The 20,906-nt window shown below is 43.2% G+C and overlaps 1 protein-coding gene across 2 annotated transcripts in view; it reads right to left on the reverse strand.

The window, feature by feature from the left end:
* LOC106587530 (cGMP-inhibited 3',5'-cyclic phosphodiesterase B) overlaps positions 1-20,906 on the reverse strand; it is a 93,761-nt gene that overhangs the window by 6,050 nt on the left and 66,805 nt on the right. The window contains exons 2-11 of one of the 2 annotated variants that reach the window (XM_045708937.1): positions 12,544-12,594; positions 10,025-10,273; positions 9,554-9,702; positions 7,071-7,174; positions 6,724-6,937; positions 6,481-6,578; positions 6,102-6,256; positions 4,919-5,047; positions 3,651-3,762; positions 2,688-2,801 (exon numbers count right to left, since the gene is read on the reverse strand). In XM_045708937.1, coding sequence (XP_045564893.1) covers positions 2,688-2,801; positions 3,651-3,762; positions 4,919-5,047; positions 6,102-6,256; positions 6,481-6,578; positions 6,724-6,937; positions 7,071-7,174; positions 9,554-9,702; positions 10,025-10,273; positions 12,544-12,594 — 1,375 coding nt within the window. Of the gene's footprint in view, positions 1-2,687; positions 2,802-3,650; positions 3,763-4,918; positions 5,048-6,101; positions 6,260-6,480; positions 6,579-6,723; positions 6,938-7,070; positions 7,175-9,553; positions 9,703-10,024; positions 10,274-12,543; positions 12,595-20,906 lie in introns of both variants that reach the window. The other variant, XM_045708936.1, reaches the window with a different exon arrangement.

Consider the following 20,906-nt stretch of genomic DNA (forward strand, 5'->3'; position numbering starts at 1 on the left):
AACTACATCATAACTGGAGTTGACTGGAGAAGACTTGACTGTGTTATAAAGTGAAAACAGGGAACTAGTGTCACATTAAGAACAAAGTATGTAGAGAAGGAATTCTACAGGCAGGTTAAGCTGGTGGCCCAGTGACTCAGACTACTGCACTCCATTTGAAAAATGAAAAGGGCCAAAATAAGCCCTAAACACGCTGAGCTCAGCACAGACAGATCTCTATCACGACAGAGGCTTGCTCACCACCCCATCTCCCCCCTCTCTCTGTTTCTCCACCCTCCCCCCCCCCCCCTCTCTTTATCAGAAGGCAGCTGCTCCTCTGGCAGCTACTGAAGGATCAGTCAGCCAGCGAGCCTTAAATCATTTCCGATGGATCAAAGATGCAGTACATAAAATATAATTAGCAGGGACGGGAGTGGGGATCCTGGCATTTTAAACTAAACCATCTGGTGTCTGCCGAGAAAAGGCCAAACACTACAGGAATGCCTACACTGGTACATCAAGAGGCTATCATAGAACTAGAAAAGTCCCTTTCCTAAAGAAAATGTGTGCTTGCTAGCATGTCTTAAAGTATTTATGGTTGTGAAATAAGTAGTTATAGTGAATACAATACTAATGGTACTGACTGGTTAAAGTAGAAAAAGTAGCTCGATGGGAGAATTGAATGATTGATTGAATAGCCGACCCTGAACATGTGAATGTTGGTTTGGTGTCTCAGGCTTGAACAGTTCAAGAGTTACTATTATTGTTGGTGGGTTATTAAATGCCAATTTCTGCTCATTTGAATTGTTATAGTTTACAAAGTTTTGAAGTTGTTTTAATGTATGTAGCTGTAATAGTATTTTTTTTTTAATGTTTTTTATTTCACCTTTATTTAACTAGGCAAGTCAGTTAAGAACAAATTCTTATTTTCAATGACGGCCTAGGAACAGTGGGTTAACTGCCTTGTTCAGGGGCAGAACGACAGATTTTTTACCTTGTCCGCTCGGGAATTCAATCTTGCAACCTTTCAGTTACTAGTCCAACGCTCTAACCACTAGGCTACCTGCCGCCCCGTGTTTGACTCCGTTCCATGAATTTCATTACAGCCATTACAATGAGCCCATTCTCCTATAGCTCCTCCTACTGTCCTCCTATAGCCCCTCCTCCTCCAGCTTGTCTCAATCAATCTTTCCATCCATCTATCCTTATTCAACTGAAATAATTAACATGGGGTTTGAATGAGAACAATAGAAATACACTGGTAGCAAAATTAAGTTACAAGACCAGCTGTAAACAATTTTTATGTATAAAAATTAGCATAACACTTAATGGATTCAATTTCAACCATGATAATACAGTGGTATTCATTTCAAATGCTACTGTTCTTTTTGGAGACTTATATCTCCCTCACTAACTTTAAGCATCAGCTGTCAGAGCAGCTTACCGATCCCTATACCTGTACACAGCCCATCTGTAAATAGCACACTCGACTACCTCATCCCCATATTGTTATTTTTTTGTTTGTTGCTCTTTTGCTCCCAAGTATCTCTACTTGCACATCATCATCTGCACATCTATCACTCCAGTGTTGATGCTGAATTGTAATTATTTTGCCACTATGGCCTATTTTTTTGCCTTACCTCCCTAACCTTACTACATTTGCACACACTGTACATAGATTTTTCGATTGTGTTATTGACTGTACGTTTGTTTATCCCATGTGTAACTCTGTGTTGTTTTTGTCGCACTGCTTTGCTTTATCTTGGCCAGGTCACAGTTGTAAATGAGAACTCGTTCTCAACTGGCCTACCTGGTTAAATAAAGGTGAAATAAACATGTGGTTGCCATATATGTGATGTGTTTGATACCGTTCGATTTATTCCATTCCAGCTATTACAATGAGCCCGTCCTCCTATAGCTCCTCCCACAAGCCATCGCTGTTGGTGGGCTATTTTAAACTAATGTCGCTAAATTAAATAGTTCGCTTGGAAAATGTTTAAGTTGTTTTAATGTTTATACTTGAAATGGTTAAAAAGCAGTAGCATTTAAAATGTCTACCACTGTGTTACTATGGTTGACAATGAATCAATGTTTTGTAAATCTATGCAAATTAAAATGGTTTCTAGTTTATAAAGGTTTTAAAGAAGTCTGAACATTTTAAAGTTGGTCTTGTAGATTCATTTGTTATAATTGAAAAGGTATGAATCTTATAAAGAATCTGTATAAAATCTAAGTAGGGTCAGTCTGAACATCTCAACATTGGTTTAGCATTGATAGCTTAAACGGTGAAAGAGGAGATAGGTCTCAAATGTTTGCCATTGACATGCATTTGGAGATTATTTTAAATATTGTTGTAGTTGAAAAAATTATAAATGATATAACAAATATTTTGTCAAGAAATCTAAGTTGGGGCAGTTTGCACATTTGGAAGTTGGTTTCGTGTTAAAAGGCTTCAATCGTTTAAGCTCTAGAGCGTGCAGAAGAAATCCAATAATATGACTATGTAAGAAATCTAGAACGGTCTTGCCTTCAGCAAGCACACTAATAATAGGAAGTATGTATGAAATCTAGAGTGGTCTTGTCTTCAGCAAGCACACTAATTATGCTAATAAATATGTGGCATATTATGGTAAAAAGGAGGGCTTGGGGAAGTCAAGAGCTATACCTACTGAGGCAAAATGAAATAAAGGGAACAGAAACAGTGCTACCTGTGTCACTTCCTGTCACATGCTCGTTGTGGATCTGCTGGAATCCTGGGACAGGCCGGGTAGTCAGGTACCAGACAGCATGGAGCACGTCAGTAGCATGGACCCGGTTATGATCTGAGTACAGGCAGAGTAATAGTTCACCATATCATGTACATGAGGTAGAAGCTAATATTACATATGATGGTGCATGTCTGTATAGTGTCCTGCTGTATGTAGTGAACTGTAGGCCTATTATGGGGATTCATTTCTACTTCATGACAACCCTATGGTTGGTTTCTAGACCTGGGTGAATCATTTCAAATAATACTTGAAGTGGACATGATTTAGCTGCCTGGAATAGTCTAAACTGGCGTAATTAAGCTAAATTAATACCTTAATGTTATTTCTTATTTATTTTTACCTCCCTTTTTCTCCCCAATTTTGTAATATCCAATTACGATCTTGTCTCATCGCTGCAACTCCCCAATGAGCTCGGGAGAGGCGAAGGTCGAGCCATGCGTCCTCCGAAACATGACCCGCCAAACCGCGCTCCTTAACACCCGCCTGCTTAACCTGGAAGCCAGCCGCACCAATGCGTCGGAGGAAACACCGTTCAACTGACGACCGAAGTCAGCCTGCAGGTGCCCGGCCCGCCACAAGGAGTTGCTAGAGCGCGATGAGCCAAGTAAAGCCCCCCCAGCCAAACCCTCCCCTAACCCGGACACCACTGGGCCAATTGTGCGCCGCCTTATGGGACTCCCGGTCACGGCCGGTTGTGACAAAGCCTGGGATCGAACCCAGGTCTGTAGTGACGCCTCAAGCACTGCGATGAAGTGCCTTAGACCGCTGCGCCACTCGGGAGGCTTATACCTTCATGTTTTTCACCCAGGTCTGATCATTTCTACATCTGAGTAGACAATACACAAAGTGTTAATATGGGCTTTGTGCCTGGACTGAAGAAAGCATAGGCAGCACTATACTCACAGGGAATATCCCTGTAGCCGTTCTCCAGAGCACAGAAATAGGACATGAACTCCCTCACAGGGATCTTAAACATCTCAAACAGACAAGTGTCCTGAAACAGAGTGTAGGTCACCTGGGGAGAAAGACAACAAATAAAACACCTAGGTTCATTTAAAACCCAAATACATTTTTTTTTTTACATTAACCAAGTCATTCCCCTCAGACACAGACAGTGAGACACTGGGAGAACAGTGTACTCAAAACAGCACATAGAGAAATCCCCAAGAACACCATGAGCATTCGGGACATCATTCAGTCAAATATCAGTAATTGGGATCATACCGTTCTCAACATTTAAACCAATCATTCAAGTGAGTTTCTCCAAATAAATACATTCAATGGCTGCTTCACAAAACTACTCTTAGCCCTATGGGTCCTGGTCTAAATCTGTGCACTATATAGGGAATAGTGTGCCATTTGGGATACAACCCAGGTGTTGTTTATTCAAATATTAATTGATGTTTCACAGTGGTTCCCAAACTTTGTATAGTCCCGTACCCCTTCAAACATTCAACCTCAGCTGCGTACCCCCTCTAGCACCACGGTCCGTGCACTCTCAAATGTTTTTTTGCCATCATTGTAAGCCTGCCACACACACTATACGATACATTTATTAATCATAAGAATGAGTGTGAGTTTGTCACAACCCGGCTCGTCTTTCAAGCTGTCAGGCATTACCTTGGCAGCAAGAGCCTCTCGGTGGATGCTGCAGTGTACCCAAGTGGTGTCGGGAGCAACTGCTTGCACCCACGTTACCACTCCACTATGTCTCCCTGTCATGGCTTTTGCGCCATCAGTACAGATACAAACATGAGCAGCAGCTACGTTTGGCTACATATGGACCATTAGTGGAATTACCGTGAGAAAGTAACGGTTAATGTGATTGGATGTTAATTATTTGACTAGGCTACCTGTATTTGACATTGTTGTTATTTCGCTGAACACTAGATGGTTTAATTTGATTTTTGCCAGTGAACCGAGGCTACTCAGGCGAGAAAAAAACCTCACCCAAATGTATAGCCCCGTTGGAAAATGGACCGTTTGAAAATGTGAAGATAATTTTTTTTTAAATACAATTCAAAAAGAAAATAAAAAATGACATGTGAATCATATTTTTATTTGGCGTACCCCCGACGGCATTGCCCCAGTTTGGGAATACCTGATGTAACAGATCATGGCGTAATGACAGATAGATGGTTGCTATATGGTTGGTATGTGGTTGTACTGACGTAGCTGAGTATTCTTCCTGTCTTCCCTCCTGTTCTGTCCATCAGGTCAAAGATCTGGAAGTTCCAGCTGTTGATCTTCTCCATGAGGTCAGCATGGTTCTCCAGCAGGGGGTCTAGTCTGAACTCACCCTACAGGCAGGAGAGGACCACAGCACACACACATTTTAAACACACACACACGTTTAGATAAACACACACATACACGCATGCAGGCATGCAGGCAGGCACGCACACACACACACACACATACATATTAAAACACAAAGACACACGCGTCATTAACACACACTTACATTAACGCACACAGACACACACATTAAAACACACACAGGCCCGTAGACAACCAGACTATCCAAAACACCACATCGTAAATCTTATGAATCTCATTCCTCTGTTAAGGGGATGAAAGCAGGCTCCAGACTGACTATGTATGAGTTGCTTTTGAATAATTAACTTTTGAATTACCCCACAGAATCCTCAGATGAACCCTACACAGTTGTCTTAACAGCTGGCTTGATTTAACAAGGCTTGGTTTGTCCAATAAAGTAAGTGAGAGCACAGCCCAAGTAAACGGCGGGGGCATTCCAGGACAGAGCCAGATCAACACTACCCCCCATCACACTGGATTTACACGGCTGTTAGATACATCACAACAGACTGAAAGACATGCACCCAATGAGTGTCTGAGGAAAACCTTTACTGTGTTCCCAGAACTAACTAGAGGACACATCCTATAGCTAGCTACACTGTTACATGTGTTGGCCTGAGTGTGTTATCTCACTCATGGGGGGTTCTCCTGGTTGGGATAGTTTAGCAGCAGCAATGCTACACACAGGAAGGCTAACGAACGCTGTAAGGTGTTAGCATTGACTGAGACATATCCCTTCAAAGCTACTGTTAAGTAACAGCGTAGCCTACCTTTGCTTCTTAAGTCTGCAGCGCGGGGATGTTAGCCTAGCAGTAGGGTGCATTCACACAGGGCAACACAGAGTAAAATGACAGAGCCAACACAATGTATTTCAATGGGAAAGGAGCGTTGGAGTAGCGGAGGGGAGGCGTGTCAGGTTGCATGAGGTTGTGCTAAACAACACACTACCAAAACACTCTCAAAAAGGTACATAGCTCATACTCCTCCATTAGCTTGTGTGGGAATGCACCCTTAGCATACTGTAGCACTGCGTACCTCTGTTTCCTGAGTCTGCTGATCTGTGGTGGGGCTCTGCTCCTCCTCGTCTGTCTGGCCCCAGCTCCCTGCGTCTGGACTCCTGTCCCCCATCGACTCGGCCTCCACACTCTCCTCCCTGATCAGTGCCTCCCCCATGAACTCTGACCCCTCACCTGCTGTGGAGGAGACACATTGCAAATCACAGTGAGTTGACCACTGATTTCGCATTTCGGTGGGAAGCATTATTCTAATGAATTGACTCTCTGGTACAGCATGTCCAAATGGTTTTCAGTCATTTAAGAGTGGAAACAGTAAGCTAAGCCATGGGTGTGTGCCCAAAAACACTGTGCAGCCTATGTCTGTACAGAGTGAGGCTACATTCCAGCAGGTGTCATACCTGAGCGTCTGCGCTGGGCCTCAGCATGACCAGTGAATGGCAGGTGTCCCTCCCCCGCCTCCATACTGGGCATGTTTTTCAGCATCTGACGACCACAGCTACAGGGTGAGCAGAGGGACAAACACAGCCGTCATCATCATCAACACACATGGTGAAATGCAACTCCACTCTACAGCTGAACTGGCTCTACAACACCAGGAGATAATGGAGGAGGTAGGGGAAGGGGGTAGTAGATTGCCCTACCTGGTGCACATGGCCGCGGGGCTGCGGTAGGGCCCCTGGAAGTCAGGGGAGCTGAGGATGTAGCCCAGGGGCTTGTGCAGGTTGACGCTGGGCTTGGTGAGGAAGTCAGCTGTGTCGGGGAACTCCACCGGGGGGCGCGTGACCTGGGAGGAGAGACCTCCCGCTTGAGGACTGTGGCTGGGGGAGCTGACAGGACTTAGACTGGGGGACGCACCTGTAGAGCGAGAGAGATAGGAGAGAAATGAGAGAGAGAGAGAGAGAGATAGATAGTCAAACAACTTAAAAACACATTCCACTTCCACACAGTGTATCAGACCTGTGTGTACAGTAAATCCTCATGGTCTCACCTGCTCTCCTGGGCCCGGCATGGTAGGTCAGGGTCACAGAGGAGGACCTCTGCTTAGGGATGGTCAACAGGTTAGCATTGGGCCCATTGGACAGAGACCCCGTGCTGGAACACACACACACACACACCAAAAAAACATGCCACTTACTGCTAGAACTAATGAGACAACATCAGTTAAAACGCTTTCATATTCAATCTACACTATTATAAAGTAACTTTTTCACACCTGCTCTTATGTATAAAGATGAACTTAAAGAAATGTTACATAGCATACAGTAACACTAATTATATGACTCATTTGTTGCTCAAAGTAAGACGTTGAAAATGTATCCTTGAAGAAGACAAAGATCCCTAAAAGATCAAGTGAGTCATCTAAACAGAGTTGGAACAAAGAGAATGAAGGAATGTTATGGTCATTATCTGTTAGGCATATCAGCTTACAGAGCTTGACCACTACTGCCCTCCAGTGGATATAAAGGGGAACCACATCTTCAAGGAGTTTAATCAAAGACAGATGGTAACAAAGAAAGTGATGCTGAGGGAGGGCCTGCTTGTTCATATCAGGGTAAAGATGGGGAGTGTGCCATGTTGAAAATGACTTGACCTTGAAAGATATTCTCCAGTACTTTTATATACCTTTTAGGCCAGTAGTTCTGAAAGTAGTGCCCGCGAGCAAAAAGTGGTCCCCGAAAACTCTGTACTACCTCGCAAATGTGCAGATATGTGCACCACGTCATTACTCCCTTTCTCTCTGTACTGTGTGAGTGTCTTGCTAGCTGTCACTCAAATGGTGAGGGGCTGAAGCTCATTTGCTAAAACTGTAATTGCTAATGGGCTAGCCCACATAGGGGTACATGTAGGGAAAATGGCGCCGCACAGCTTCCAGATGAAAGTCGCTTTCAAACTAGGGATTTCATGGCTAATTGAGGTAAGACAGTAATTCTGCTCATAGATTATGCATGTATGAACTACACATTGACACATCCAGCTGAAAGCGTGAGGTTTAAAAAATACTTATTAGTCGCCAAATTACCGGGGCATGTCTTTAACCTGGTGTCTGAACTCTGAAGTCCCACCTGTGTGTGCTAGTACCTGGTCATATTTGGATCAGGGTGTGTGTGTGTGATCGTACCTGGTCATATTTGGATCAGGGTGTGTGTGTGTGCTCGTACCTGGTCATATTTGGATCAGGGTGTGTGTGTGTGATCGTACCTGGTCATATTTGGATCAGGGTGTGTGTGTGTGATCGTACCTGGTCATATTTGGATCAGGGTGTGTGTGTGCTAGTACCTGGTCATATTTGGATCAGGGTGTGTGTGTGCTAGTACCTGGTCATATTTGGATCAGGGTGTGTGTGTGTGTGTGTGATCGTACCTGGTCATATTTGGATCAGGGTGTGTGTGTGCTAGTACCTGGTCATATTTGGATCAGGGTGTGTGTGTGCTCGTACCTGGTCATATTTGGATCAGGGTGTGTGTGTGTGTGTGTGCTAGTACCTGGTCATATTGAGGTCAAGGTGTGTGTGATCGTACCTGGTCATATTGAGGTCAAGGTGTGTGTGGTCGTACCTGGTCATATTTGGATCAGGGTGTGTGTGCTAGTACCTGGTCATATTTGGATCAGGGTGTGTGTGTGTGATCGTACCTGGTCATATTTGGATCAGGGTGTGTGTGTGTGATCGTACCTGGTCATATTTGGATCAGGGTGTGTGTGTGCTAGTACCTGGTCATATTTGGATCAGGGTGTGTGTGTGCTAGTACCTGGTCATATTTGGATCAGGGTGTGTGTGTGTGTGTGCTAGTACCTGGTCATATTGAGGTCAAGGTGTGTGTGGTCGTACCTGGTCAAATTTGGATCAGGGTGTGTGTGATCGTACCTGGTCATATTTGGATCAGGGTGTGTGTGTGATCGTACCTGGTCATATTTGGATCAGGGTGTGTGTGTGTGTGTGGTCGTACCTGGTCATATTGAGGTCAAGGTGTGTGTGGTCGTACCTGGTCATATTTGGATCAGGGTGTGTGTGTGTGCTAGTACCTGGTCATATTGAGGTCAAGGTGTGTGTGGTCGTACCTGGTCATATTTGTATCAGGGTGTGTGTGTGTGTGCGCTAGTACCTGGTCATATTGAGGTCAAGGTGTGTGTGATCGTACCTGGTCATATTGAGGTCAGGGTGTGTGTGTGTGGTCGTACCTGGTCATATTGAGGTCAGGGTGTGTGTGTGTGGTCGTACCTGGTCATATTGAGGTCAGGGTGTGTGTGGTCGTACCTGGTCATATTGAGGTCAGGGTGTGTGTGTGGTCGTACCTGGTCATATTGAGGTCAGTGTGTGTGTGGTCGTACCTGGTCATATTGAGGTCAGGGTGTGTGTGGTCGTACCTGGTCATATTGAGGTCAGGGTGTGTGTGGTCGTACCTGGTCATATTGAGGTCAGGGTGTGTGTGGTCGTACCTGGTCATATTGAGGTCAGGGTGTGTGTGGTCGTACCTGGTCATATTGAGGTCAGGGTGGGGTCCCGGTCTCTTGCCGTTGTTGCGTTCCCAGCGGGAGGAGGCCGACTCCAGAGGGGGGAGAGGGGAGGAGGTGGAGCCGCGGCGGAGTTGGGGGGTTGGTAGGCTGTTCCTGCTGCTAAGACCCTAGGTGTGTGGAGGGGAGGAGGGAGACATTATTACATTATGGTCAATGATGCTATAACACAGTCAAAGGCAGATCTATATTCAGCGCACCACCAGGTTACATAGAGTAGAGCAGGTGTACAACTAAAAACAACAAAACTAAGTCTACGTAACACTGGTGAACACATAGAAGAGGAACATTCATTATGAGGATAAGATACCATGTATAAGTGGATAATGTGTTAGTGGGTAATGTGTTGGCCTGCTAGTCTCAGCAGGCTGCTGTCTGTGTGTTAGTTATGACCTGCTAGTATCACATTCAGAAGGTTGCTGGAGGGCCCACCTTCAAGGGCTTCCTGTCGCCCCTCTCTGCAGGGTCCTCCACCTCGGTACAGGGGTAGAAACCTGGGAAGGGGGTGAAGGGGTTGACCCTGGGCCGACAGGAGCCAGAGAAGGTCCCCATGAGGCTGCTGACGCTGCGCAGGGACGAGACGGTGTGTGGCGACAGGGACGAGTCCATCAGCAGGTCAGACACCATGTTCCTGGCCTCGTTGATGACCGACAGGTCCACTCCGTTACCGCTTACCGCTCCCTGGGGACATGGAGGAGACAAGGGGACACATGTCAGAGAGATGCCTCATTTAGCAGAGCACAACACAAACATACAGTAGATACTGTACTAAAGAGAGCCTGGTGTCCTTCCCTCATTCCTTTACACTGTTTCTAATGAACCCAGATTGGATTTAAATGACCAAACACAAAAGCTTCTGAAGAAGAAACTCCTTCTTAATTGCCATTTTTTCCTTAACTATGGACTTATGAAGAAAGTTAAGCGAAGTTGCTATTCCTCCAGAAGGTTCTTGGAAATGTTTTTATGTTTCTTCTTATGTTTCTCCTTAAGCAAAAAATGAAGTAGAAATGAGATGCTTGAAAATAAAGTCATTTAATTTCTTGGAATTCCCAGATAGCTAAACCCCTGTCTTAAACACATGGCAGTGAAAGAATATGCTAATGAAAGCTATTAAACATGTTCAATTGACTCACAAACTTAATCTGAAAGTTTCAGTGTTAATTGTTTTTAAGCCAATAACATATTTTAGACCATTAATCCCAATTATAAATATGCTAACATGATTGCCATTGCTAGATAGGCAACCCATCCAGCTAGCTGTCTAACGACAATCATCTTAAGATAGTTAAGAAGTTCGTAAGAAGACATCTGAGAAGTTCATGAGAAAAATCATGAATTCTTAAGACATTTTTGAGGATCTGCACCAATGAACTTCTTTTTCTTATTAAGAAGAAGCTTCTTAAGTTTTTGCGTAAAAAGTGTTTAGTGAATCTGGGCCCAGGACATCTACCGGTATCACACATACGCAGGTAGACTGTCAGATAGCTGTAACAGGACACTGCTGGCCTCATTGTGATGGGACTGTATTTGTCACTCCTCTTAATACAGCAGTGGAGGGTAGTGTGAAGGGCAGACAGGCTCGGGTGCTGAGCTCATGGCATTGATGCTGGGTAATTGAAAGGCTATTTGGACCAGTGATGTCAGTAATAAAGGGGAGTGGTGCTGGCTGGGCATGGTGCTGGCTGGGCATGGTGCTGGCTGGGCATGGTGCTGGCTGGGCATGGTGCTGGCAGGGCATGGTGCTGGCTGGGCATGGTGCTGGCTGGGCATGGTGCTGGCTGGGCATGGTGCTGGCTGGGCATGGTGCTGGCTGGGCATGGTACTGGCTGGGCATGGTGCTGGCAGGGCATGGTGCTGGCTGGGCATGGTGCTGGCTGGGCATGGTGCTGGCTGGGCATGGTGCTGGCAGGGCATGGTGCTGGCAGGGCATGGTGCTGGCTGGGCATGGTGCTGGCTGGGCATGGTGCTGGCTGGGCATGGTGCTGGCAGGGCATGGTGCTGGTGTGTGTGGCTGTGTGTGGAGTAAAAGTGCAGCGCTAGCACTTCCCTGGCCCAGTGACGACAGCTAGGAGGTTGTGTGTATGTCATGACGCTGACGGAGATCCTGCCTGCACCCCTACCCCTCTTCACCCTGCCTATCCTACTGACTGCTGCTGTGCTGATAGACCCCATGTAAAATACTAGAGGGTTTGGAGAACTAGGCTGCCCTTTGAAGGCTCGGCTCTGTGGCCACAATGAGTGGTGAGTGATGAGTGGGGCAGACGTCAGTCAGAGGAGCACAGCTTCCTGTTGATCTACCTGTACAGCGTGTCTGCAAAACACTGTGGACCCCAACAGGATGACAACACACACACACACACACACACAGTCCAAACATCTACACACACACACACACACACACACAGCTTACAAAAAACACAGCGATTTGACAATAAATTGGAACACAAGGCCAGTATACTAGATTAGAAAGATTAAATGGAGGCTCTCCAAAATGTATCGAGATACATCTGATTTCCTAAAAGGTTGGAGTTACTAAAAAAAATGCACCCCTCTACTTATTAATTCCAGCCTCAATTCTTTGAAATATGACTAAATTACAGTGAGCTACACTAATACCATTTTTATTCAGTATCTTCTTTTACCTACATTTTGTCAATTCAATGCCCTCTCTGGGAAATCTAATTCACTTGTGAGGATTCTTGTTACCCTATGAGGGTTGATGATCTATAGTTGTATTCATGTTATTCCAATTCAGTCCATGGATGGATTGAAAGTAAAATAGGAAATGATCCCCAACCCTAATGTGAGATGATAGACTGCACATGTGCTCTAACAGTGATATACTGTAGCCAGTATCCAGATGAGTATATGATATACTGTACCAGTATCCAGCCAGATGACTATATTCAGTCAGTCAGTCAGTCAGTCAGTCAGTCAGAGAAAACACTAACCTGATACTGGGGCTTGTACCACTGCTTCAGGTCCCAGTCCCATAGAATCATCTGAAAGAGAGAAACACACACATCAGTCAGGAGGCCTTGTGTGTACACATATATACACACACACACACACACACACACACACACACACACACACACACACACACACACACACAGTAGCGAGGCTATAAAAGTAGCGAGGCTACATACAGACACCGGTTAGTCAGGCTGATTGAGGTAGTATGTAGTACATGTAGATATGGTTAAAGTGACTTTGCATATATGATGAACAGAGAGTAGCAGTAGCGTAAAAGAGGGGTTGGCGGGTGGTGGGTGGGACACAATGCAGATAGAAAAGTGAAAAGTGAAAAGTTAGCCAATGTGGGGGAGCAGTGGTTGGTCGGCCCAATTGAGGTAGTATGTACATGAATGTATAGTTAAAGTGACTATGCATATATGATAAACAGAGAGTAGCAGCAGCGTAAAAAAGGGGTTGGGGGGGCACATAATGCAAATAGTCGAACTATTGTTGTTTTATCATAAGAGGTGAAGTACTTCAACACATGCATCAGTTCTAATACAATAGGTCCACAATGAGGAACAGTCTATTTTACAACATTAGACATAGTGTAACTGTTGTAGCATATTAAATAGGTCCACAATGAGAAACAGTCTATTTTACAACATTAGACATAGTGTAACTGTTGTAGCATATTAAATAGGTCAATGAGAAACAGTCTATTTTACAACATTAGACATAGTGTAACTGTTGTAGCATATTAAATAGGTCCACAATGAGGAACAGTCTATTTTACAACATTAGACATAGTGTAACTGTTGTAGCATATTAAATAGGTCCACAATGAGGAACAGTCTATTTTACAACATTAGACATAGTGTAACTGTTGTAGCATATTAAATAGGTCCACAATGAGGAACAGTCTATTTTACAACATTAGACATAGTGTAACTGTTGTAGCATATTAAATAGGTCAATGAGAAACAGTCTATTTTACAACATTAGACATAGTGTAACTGTTGTAGCATATTAAATAGGTCAATGAGGAACAGTCTATTTTACAACATTAGACATAGTGTAACTGTTGTAGCATATTAAATAGGTCAATGAGGAACAGTCTATTTTACAACATTAGACATAGTGTAACTGTTGTAGCATATTAAATAGGTCCACAATGAGAAACAGTCTATTTTACAACATTAGACATAGTGTAACTGTTGTAGCATATTAAATAGGTCAATGAGGAACAGTCTATTTTACAACATTAGACATAGTGTAACTGTTGTAGCATATTAAATAGGTCAATGAGGAACAGTCTATTTTACAGCATTAGACATAGTGTAACTGTTGTAGCATATTAAATAGGTCAATGAGGAACAGTCTATTTTACAACATTAGACATAGTGTAACTGTTGTAGCATATTAAATAGGTCCACAATGAGAAACAGTCTATTTTACAACATTAGACATAGTGTAACTGTTGTAGCATATTAAATAGGTCCACAATGAGGAACAGTCTATTTTACAACATTAGACATAGTGTAACTGTTGTAGCATATTAAATAGGTCCACAATGAGAAACAGTCTATTTTACAACATTAGACATAGTGTAACTGTTGTAGCATATTAAATAGGTCCACAATGAGGAACAGTCTATTTTACAACATTAGACATAGTGTAACTGTTGTAGCATATTAAATAGGTCAATGAGAAACAGTCTATTTTACAACATTAGACATAGTGTAACTGTTGTAGCATATTAAATAGGTCCACAATGAGGAACAGTCTATTTTACAACATTAGACATAGTGTAACTGTTGTAGCATATTAAATAGGTCAATGAGAAACAGTCTATTTTACAACATTAGACATAGTGTAACTGTTGTAGCATATTAAATAGGTCAATGAGGAACAGTCTATTTTACAACATTAGACATAGTGTAACTGTTGTAGCATATTAAATAGGTCAATGAGGAACAGTCTATTTTACAACATTAGACATAGTGTAACTGTTGTAGCATATTAAATAGGTCCACAATGAGGAACAGTCTATTTTACAACATTAGACATAGTGTAACTGTTGTAGCATATTAAATAGGTCCACAATGAGAAACAGTCTATTTTACAACATTAGACATAGTGTAACTGTTGTAGCATATTAAATAGGTCAATGAGGAACAGTCTATTTTACAACATTAGACATAGTGTAACTGTTGTAGCATATTAAAAAGGTCAACGAGATAGTGTTGTTACTTTATTCACCTCTAGCAGTTAACCTAAAGTAAACACATGATGGTATGATAGAATCAGGTCAAACAGCTTATATAGACGAATTACCAAACTGTGGACTTTCAACTACTGTAGTGTTATTTAGGCCTACATACACAGAGAGAGCTATTGTGTCTAACTTATGCCTTTTGTAGAAAGGAAAAACACAAAAAGCAAACCACCGCGACCAGCCGACCACAATGAAACGTCAACAATGTTGCTCTCAGATATTATCTAGCCCCCATTACGTCAATGACCAGCATTTCCACATGATCTGTCAGAGAAAAGTCACCAAACAGGAGCTCAGTCTCACACAGACAAACTGCTACTATGCCACGAGTGTTAAACTTCCGTTGTCACATACTGGGTCGTAGGTTTACTTACTACACACTGCAACAACTAGATCTACAGTAGGTGTGAATTGGTTTAGATAGGCCTAGATCTGCAGTACAACCTCTAGAAATGAACGCTAACGATACCATTTTTGCCATTTGTTGATATTATTTAATTCACTGGTCTGGCTACATTTTGGACAGTATTTACACTCCAATAAAACATTTTAAATAGGATATTGCATATAAATTTGTTTAAATTGTCAAACTACCACTTCTGGGAAGAATAAAATAACAGTAACAAACACCCAACAGTATCTGTGAATGATCTATAGTCTAGACAGAGAAGAACCGTCTGTCCTGAAGTAAGTGTGTCTTAGGAGCAGTTTGCCATCATACTGGGTGATCATTAGGTCTATACATGTCCTCTCAGGGAGGAAGGAACACACAGGTTAGTCGTCATGTTAAACCCAGAGAGCAAACACTCATTCCCTCAAGACTCAGAGAGCATGTAGTCTTTCTACTGGCCACAAGGGGGTGTGCTAGAGGCATGTGGATGGATGGACACACTTCAAGGCCTCTGCTCTCTCTAGTCTTTAGTCAAAGACCACCTCTCAGACTTAAACACAAAAACACACAGCAATTCACATCTAAATAGACACAAAGCCCAATCCCAGGCAGTATAAGCCTAGTCATTATGTAAGATTGAAGTAGACCAGTATGCACTAAGCTCAACTGTCTGAGAGAACATTAGAACATTGGCATATCATATAATTACACTATAAATCATTGGTGCATCTTTGATGCTTAAGTGTTAGTTCACTGGTCCCCAATGCACTGGAACGTAGTGCAGGGATATGAAAACAACCTCCTTTCTGCAATGTAAGAAAGCATTTATTACCCAGTTCTCTTTGTTTCACATAATTGTAAACGTTGACATGAATCACATTAATCCAACATGTAATCCTCAAAGACATTTGTTTCTTAGCTTTACCTAACGGAGTAAATAAGGATATCTTTGTGATTGCACAAGACCCTTAGTCTAGGTTGTGTGTTCAGTAGTAGACTGCTACAGAGTGTGAGAGCAGGTGTAGTGAGGAGTGATGCACCCTGGCAGTGTGAGTGATACCAGTGTTGTTCTAAATAATAATTGAGCATCAGAGACCAAGAATTGCGACCAGAGATCCTCTGAATGAACACAGAAACCAAAGCATTTATCTCAAGGGAATGTCATCCCAAAACATATTTTATCTGCATCAAAAGACACCAGACACAAAGAATACGAGGCCATTAAATAGGTTAGATTGGATGACAAATGTATCTGTGCTGCGCGTCTATGAGAGGCCTCGTTCCTTCCTCTCCAATCAGAGACAGTTTCATTGATCAGACCGGGACGCTCCGTGTTTGTCATCAGAATCTGTACAACGCAGCCAAACATTTAGTACAGCAAATAAGCACTGCCATGGCAACTCAACAGAGGCCAGCAAACAATGCTCCAAACGCCATGGCGACGGGATGGCGGGAGAGGGCCGGAGGAAAGATCTGTCGGACGTCTGCTTGTTTACAGAGAGAGCGGGGCGGAGGAGAGAGAGAGATGGGTCGGAGGGAGGGAGAGTGTGAGGAGAGAGGGCGAGACGAGAGAGAGGGAGTGACAAAGAGGGAGAGGTAGAGAGAGGGAGGGAGAATGCGAGGCTGCCATGGAGTGTAGTGGATGACGCAGTCGAGACGTGCTGCTGGCCTAGCTGTCAGACTGGAGCTAGGGAGTGTGTTCCTCAGACACGTGTGTCCCTCTGACGCTTTGTTCACACCTCTGTGAGCACGCACGCACACACACACACACACACACACACACACAAACGCGTACGGCCTGTTCGTATCTCTCTGTACACTCCATGTTCTTCTTCACCTCAACATGTAGTCTCACACAAAAAATGCCAAGCTCTGTTCACACATGATTTGACAGTGAATGTAACACAGTTCCAGAGACAGGGGAATGTGGGTCAACAGCAGAGTTCAATGGCCACAATACACAGGCCTGTTAGCTAGCCACTGTGTGTGTAACAACAACATTATGCACACACACACCTGCCTAATTACAGATTCACCAGTTTTTAGGTCAAAAGAGAGCATCATGTGTTATTCTTAACAAGAAAAAGGATTGTCATGAGGATGAACACATCCAAGTAGGCTACACATATAAACACACACGTATGTAACATGGTACAATACTGTGTTCAACAGTTCCAATGCAAATATGGAGGATTGTAAATCAAGCTATGCTACATCCTCTCCTATTTTAACACAACTCTACTTGTAAATTCAAATGGAGGTAAACATACTGGGACATTCTTATGAGACGGTCACAATGGAGGCGTGATAAAGTCACAATAGTCACAATATAATTACAATATAGGGCCTGATATAGGCACAGTATAGTTAAAATATAGGGCCTAATATAGTCACAATATAGGGCCTAATATAGTCACAATATAGGGCCTAATATAGTCACAATATAGGGCCTAATTTAGTCACAATATAGGGCCTAATTTAGTCACAATATAGGGCCTAATATAGTCACAATATAGAGCCTAATATAGTCACAATATAGAGCCTAATATAGTCACAATATAGAGCCTAATATAGCCACAATATAGAACCTAATATAGTCACAATATAGAGCCTAATATAGTCACAATATAGAGCCTAATATAGTCACAATATAGAGCCTAATATAGTCACAATATAGAGCCTAATATAGACACAATATAGAGCCTAATATAGTCACAATATAGAGCCTAATATAGTCACAATATAGAACCTAATATAGTCACAATATAGAGCCTAATATAGACACAATATTGTGCCTAACATATTCACAATATAGAGTCTAATATAATCACAATATAGAACCTAATATAGTCACAATATAGGGCCTAATATGGTCACAATATAGAGTCTAATATAATCACAATATAGAGCCTAATATAGTCACAATATAGAGCCTAATATATTCACAATATCGGGTCTAATACACACTACCGGTCAAAACTTTTAGAACACCTACTCATTCAAGGTTTTTCTTTATTTTTTTTGTACTATTTTCTGCATTGTAGAATAATAGTGAGGACATCAAAACTATGAAATAACACATATGGAATCATGTAGTAACCCAAAAAGTGTTAAACAAATCAAAATATATTTTATATTTGAGATTCTTCAAAGTAGCCACCCTTTGCCTTTCACTATATCGGGCCTAATAGAGTAACAATATATGGCCTGATATAGTCACAATAGAGGGCCTGATACAGTCACAGTAGAGGACATAATATAGTCACAATATCGGGTCTAATATAGTCACAATATAGGGCCTAATATAGTCACAATATAGGGCCTAATATAGTCACAATATAGGGCCTAATATAGTCACAATAGAGGGCCTGATACAGTCACAATACAGGGCCTGATATAGTCACAATAGAGGGCCTGATGTAGTCACAATAGAGGGCCTGATCCAGTCACAATAGAGGGCCTGATCCAGTCACAATAGAGGGCCTGATCCAGTCACAATAGAGGGCCTGATGTAGTCACAATAGAGGGCCTGATCCAGTCACAATAGAGGGCCTGATCCAGTCACAATAGAGGGCCTGATCCAGTCACAATAGAGGGCCTGATCCAGTCACAATAGAGGGCCTGATCCAGTCACAATAGAGGGCCTGATCCAGTCACAATAGAGGGCCTGATCCAGTCACAATAGAGGGCCTGATCCAGTCACAATAGAGGGCCTGATACAGTCACAATAGAGGGCCTAATTCCTAATATACCAGGCTGATCATATGTTTACAGCTCAGGTGAAATGTGGCGAATATAAACACAACATGCAACAATTTCAAAGATTTTAATGAGTTACAGTTCATATAAAGAAATCAGTCAATTTAGGCCCTAATCTATGGATTTCATGACTTGGTCACAGATACCTAAACAAAAGGTAGGGGGCGTGGATCAGAAAACCAGTCAGTATCTGGTGTGACCACCATTTGCCTCCTGCAGCGTGACACATATACTTCGCATAGAGTTGATTGTGGCCTGTGGAATGTTGTCCCACTCCTCTTCAATGTCTGTGCAAAGTTGCTGGATATTCACAGGAACTGGAACACACTGTCGTAACACGTCGATCCAGAGCATTCCAAACATACTCAATGGGTGACATGTCTGGTGAGTATGCAGGCCATGGAAGAACTGGGACATTTTCAGCTTCCAGGAATTGTGTACAGATTCTTGCGACATGGGGACGTGCATGATCATGCTGAAACATGAGGTGATGACGGCAGATGAATGGCACAACAATGGGCCTCAGGATCTCGTCATGGTATCTCTGTGCATTCAAATTGCCATCGATAAAATGTAATTGTGTTCATTGTCCATATTTATGCTTGCCCATACCATAACCCCACCGCCACCATGAGGCACTCTGTTTACATCAGCAAACTGATCACCCACATGACACCATACACGCTGTCTGCCATCTGCCCAGTATAGTTGAAACCGGGATTCAGCCATGAAGAGCACACTTCTCCAGCGTGTCTGTGGCCATCGAAGGTGAGCATTTGCCCACTGAAGTCGGTTACGACGCCAAATTGCAGTCAGGTCAAGACCCCTAGTGAGGATCACGAGCATGCAGATGAGCTTTCCTGAGACGGTTTCTGACATTTTGTACAGAAATTCTTCAGTTGTGCTAACCGAGTGCGAGTGGCAGATCTCAGATGATCCCGTAGGTGAATAACCCGGATGTGGAGGTCCTGGGCTGGTGTGCTTACATGTGGTCTGTTGTTGTAAGGCTGGTTGGACATACTGCCTAATTCTCTAAAACGACGTTGCAGGCGGCTTATGGTATAGAAATTAACATTCAATTCTCTTGCAAAAGCTCTGGTGGACATTCCTGCAGTCAGCATGCCAATTGAATGCTCCCTAAATACTTGAGACATCTGTGGCATTGTGTTGTGTGACAAAACTGCACATTTTAGAGTGACCTTTTATTGTCCCCAGCACAAGGTGCACCTCTGTAATGATCATGCCGTTTAATCAGCTTCTTGATATGCCACACTTGTCAGGTGGATGGATTATCTTGGCAAAGGAGAAATGCTCACTAACAGGGATGTAAACAAACTTGTGCACAACATTTGCGTATGAAACATTTCTGGGATCTTTTACTTCAGATCAAGAAACAAGGAACCAACAATTTGCATGTTGCGTTTATATTATATTTTTGTTCAGCGTAATAAAAAATCTCAAATAGTTCATTGATTGAGGAGACAGAATTTGTTAGGTGTTTTGGTTCTTGGTGTGACGTGAGGTGGTTGAGGTATTTGTGAGGAGGGAGCTGTGTGTGATGAGTGGCTGGGAGAGGGGAAAGTGTCAGCATGTGCGTTTCTCACCTGCCTGCCCCTAGCCCTGGGTTATGACAGGGAGCCGAATAACTCCACACTGACACGCTACAGCCCTCAACCGGGCCCACCCAACCCGCCCCACCCTATAACACACCCTGGCCCTGCTGCAACACCAGCCATATCCTTTGATGACTGATGGCTGCCTGGCCTTAACCATCAATATCCCCACCACAGTCAGCCACATCCCCACAAACAAAACTGACATCTAACTACTCTGCTGCAGTCTGCAGACAGACAGCTTGCCACACCATAGACCAGAGTTCCCCAACTGGTGGCCCGCGTGGTTTTATTTGGCTGTTTTAGCAAAACAAA

Source organism: Salmo salar, chromosome ssa26 (genome assembly GCF_905237065.1).
Source record: "Salmo salar chromosome ssa26, Ssal_v3.1, whole genome shotgun sequence".
Classification (NCBI taxonomy): Eukaryota; Metazoa; Chordata; class Actinopteri; order Salmoniformes; family Salmonidae; genus Salmo; species Salmo salar.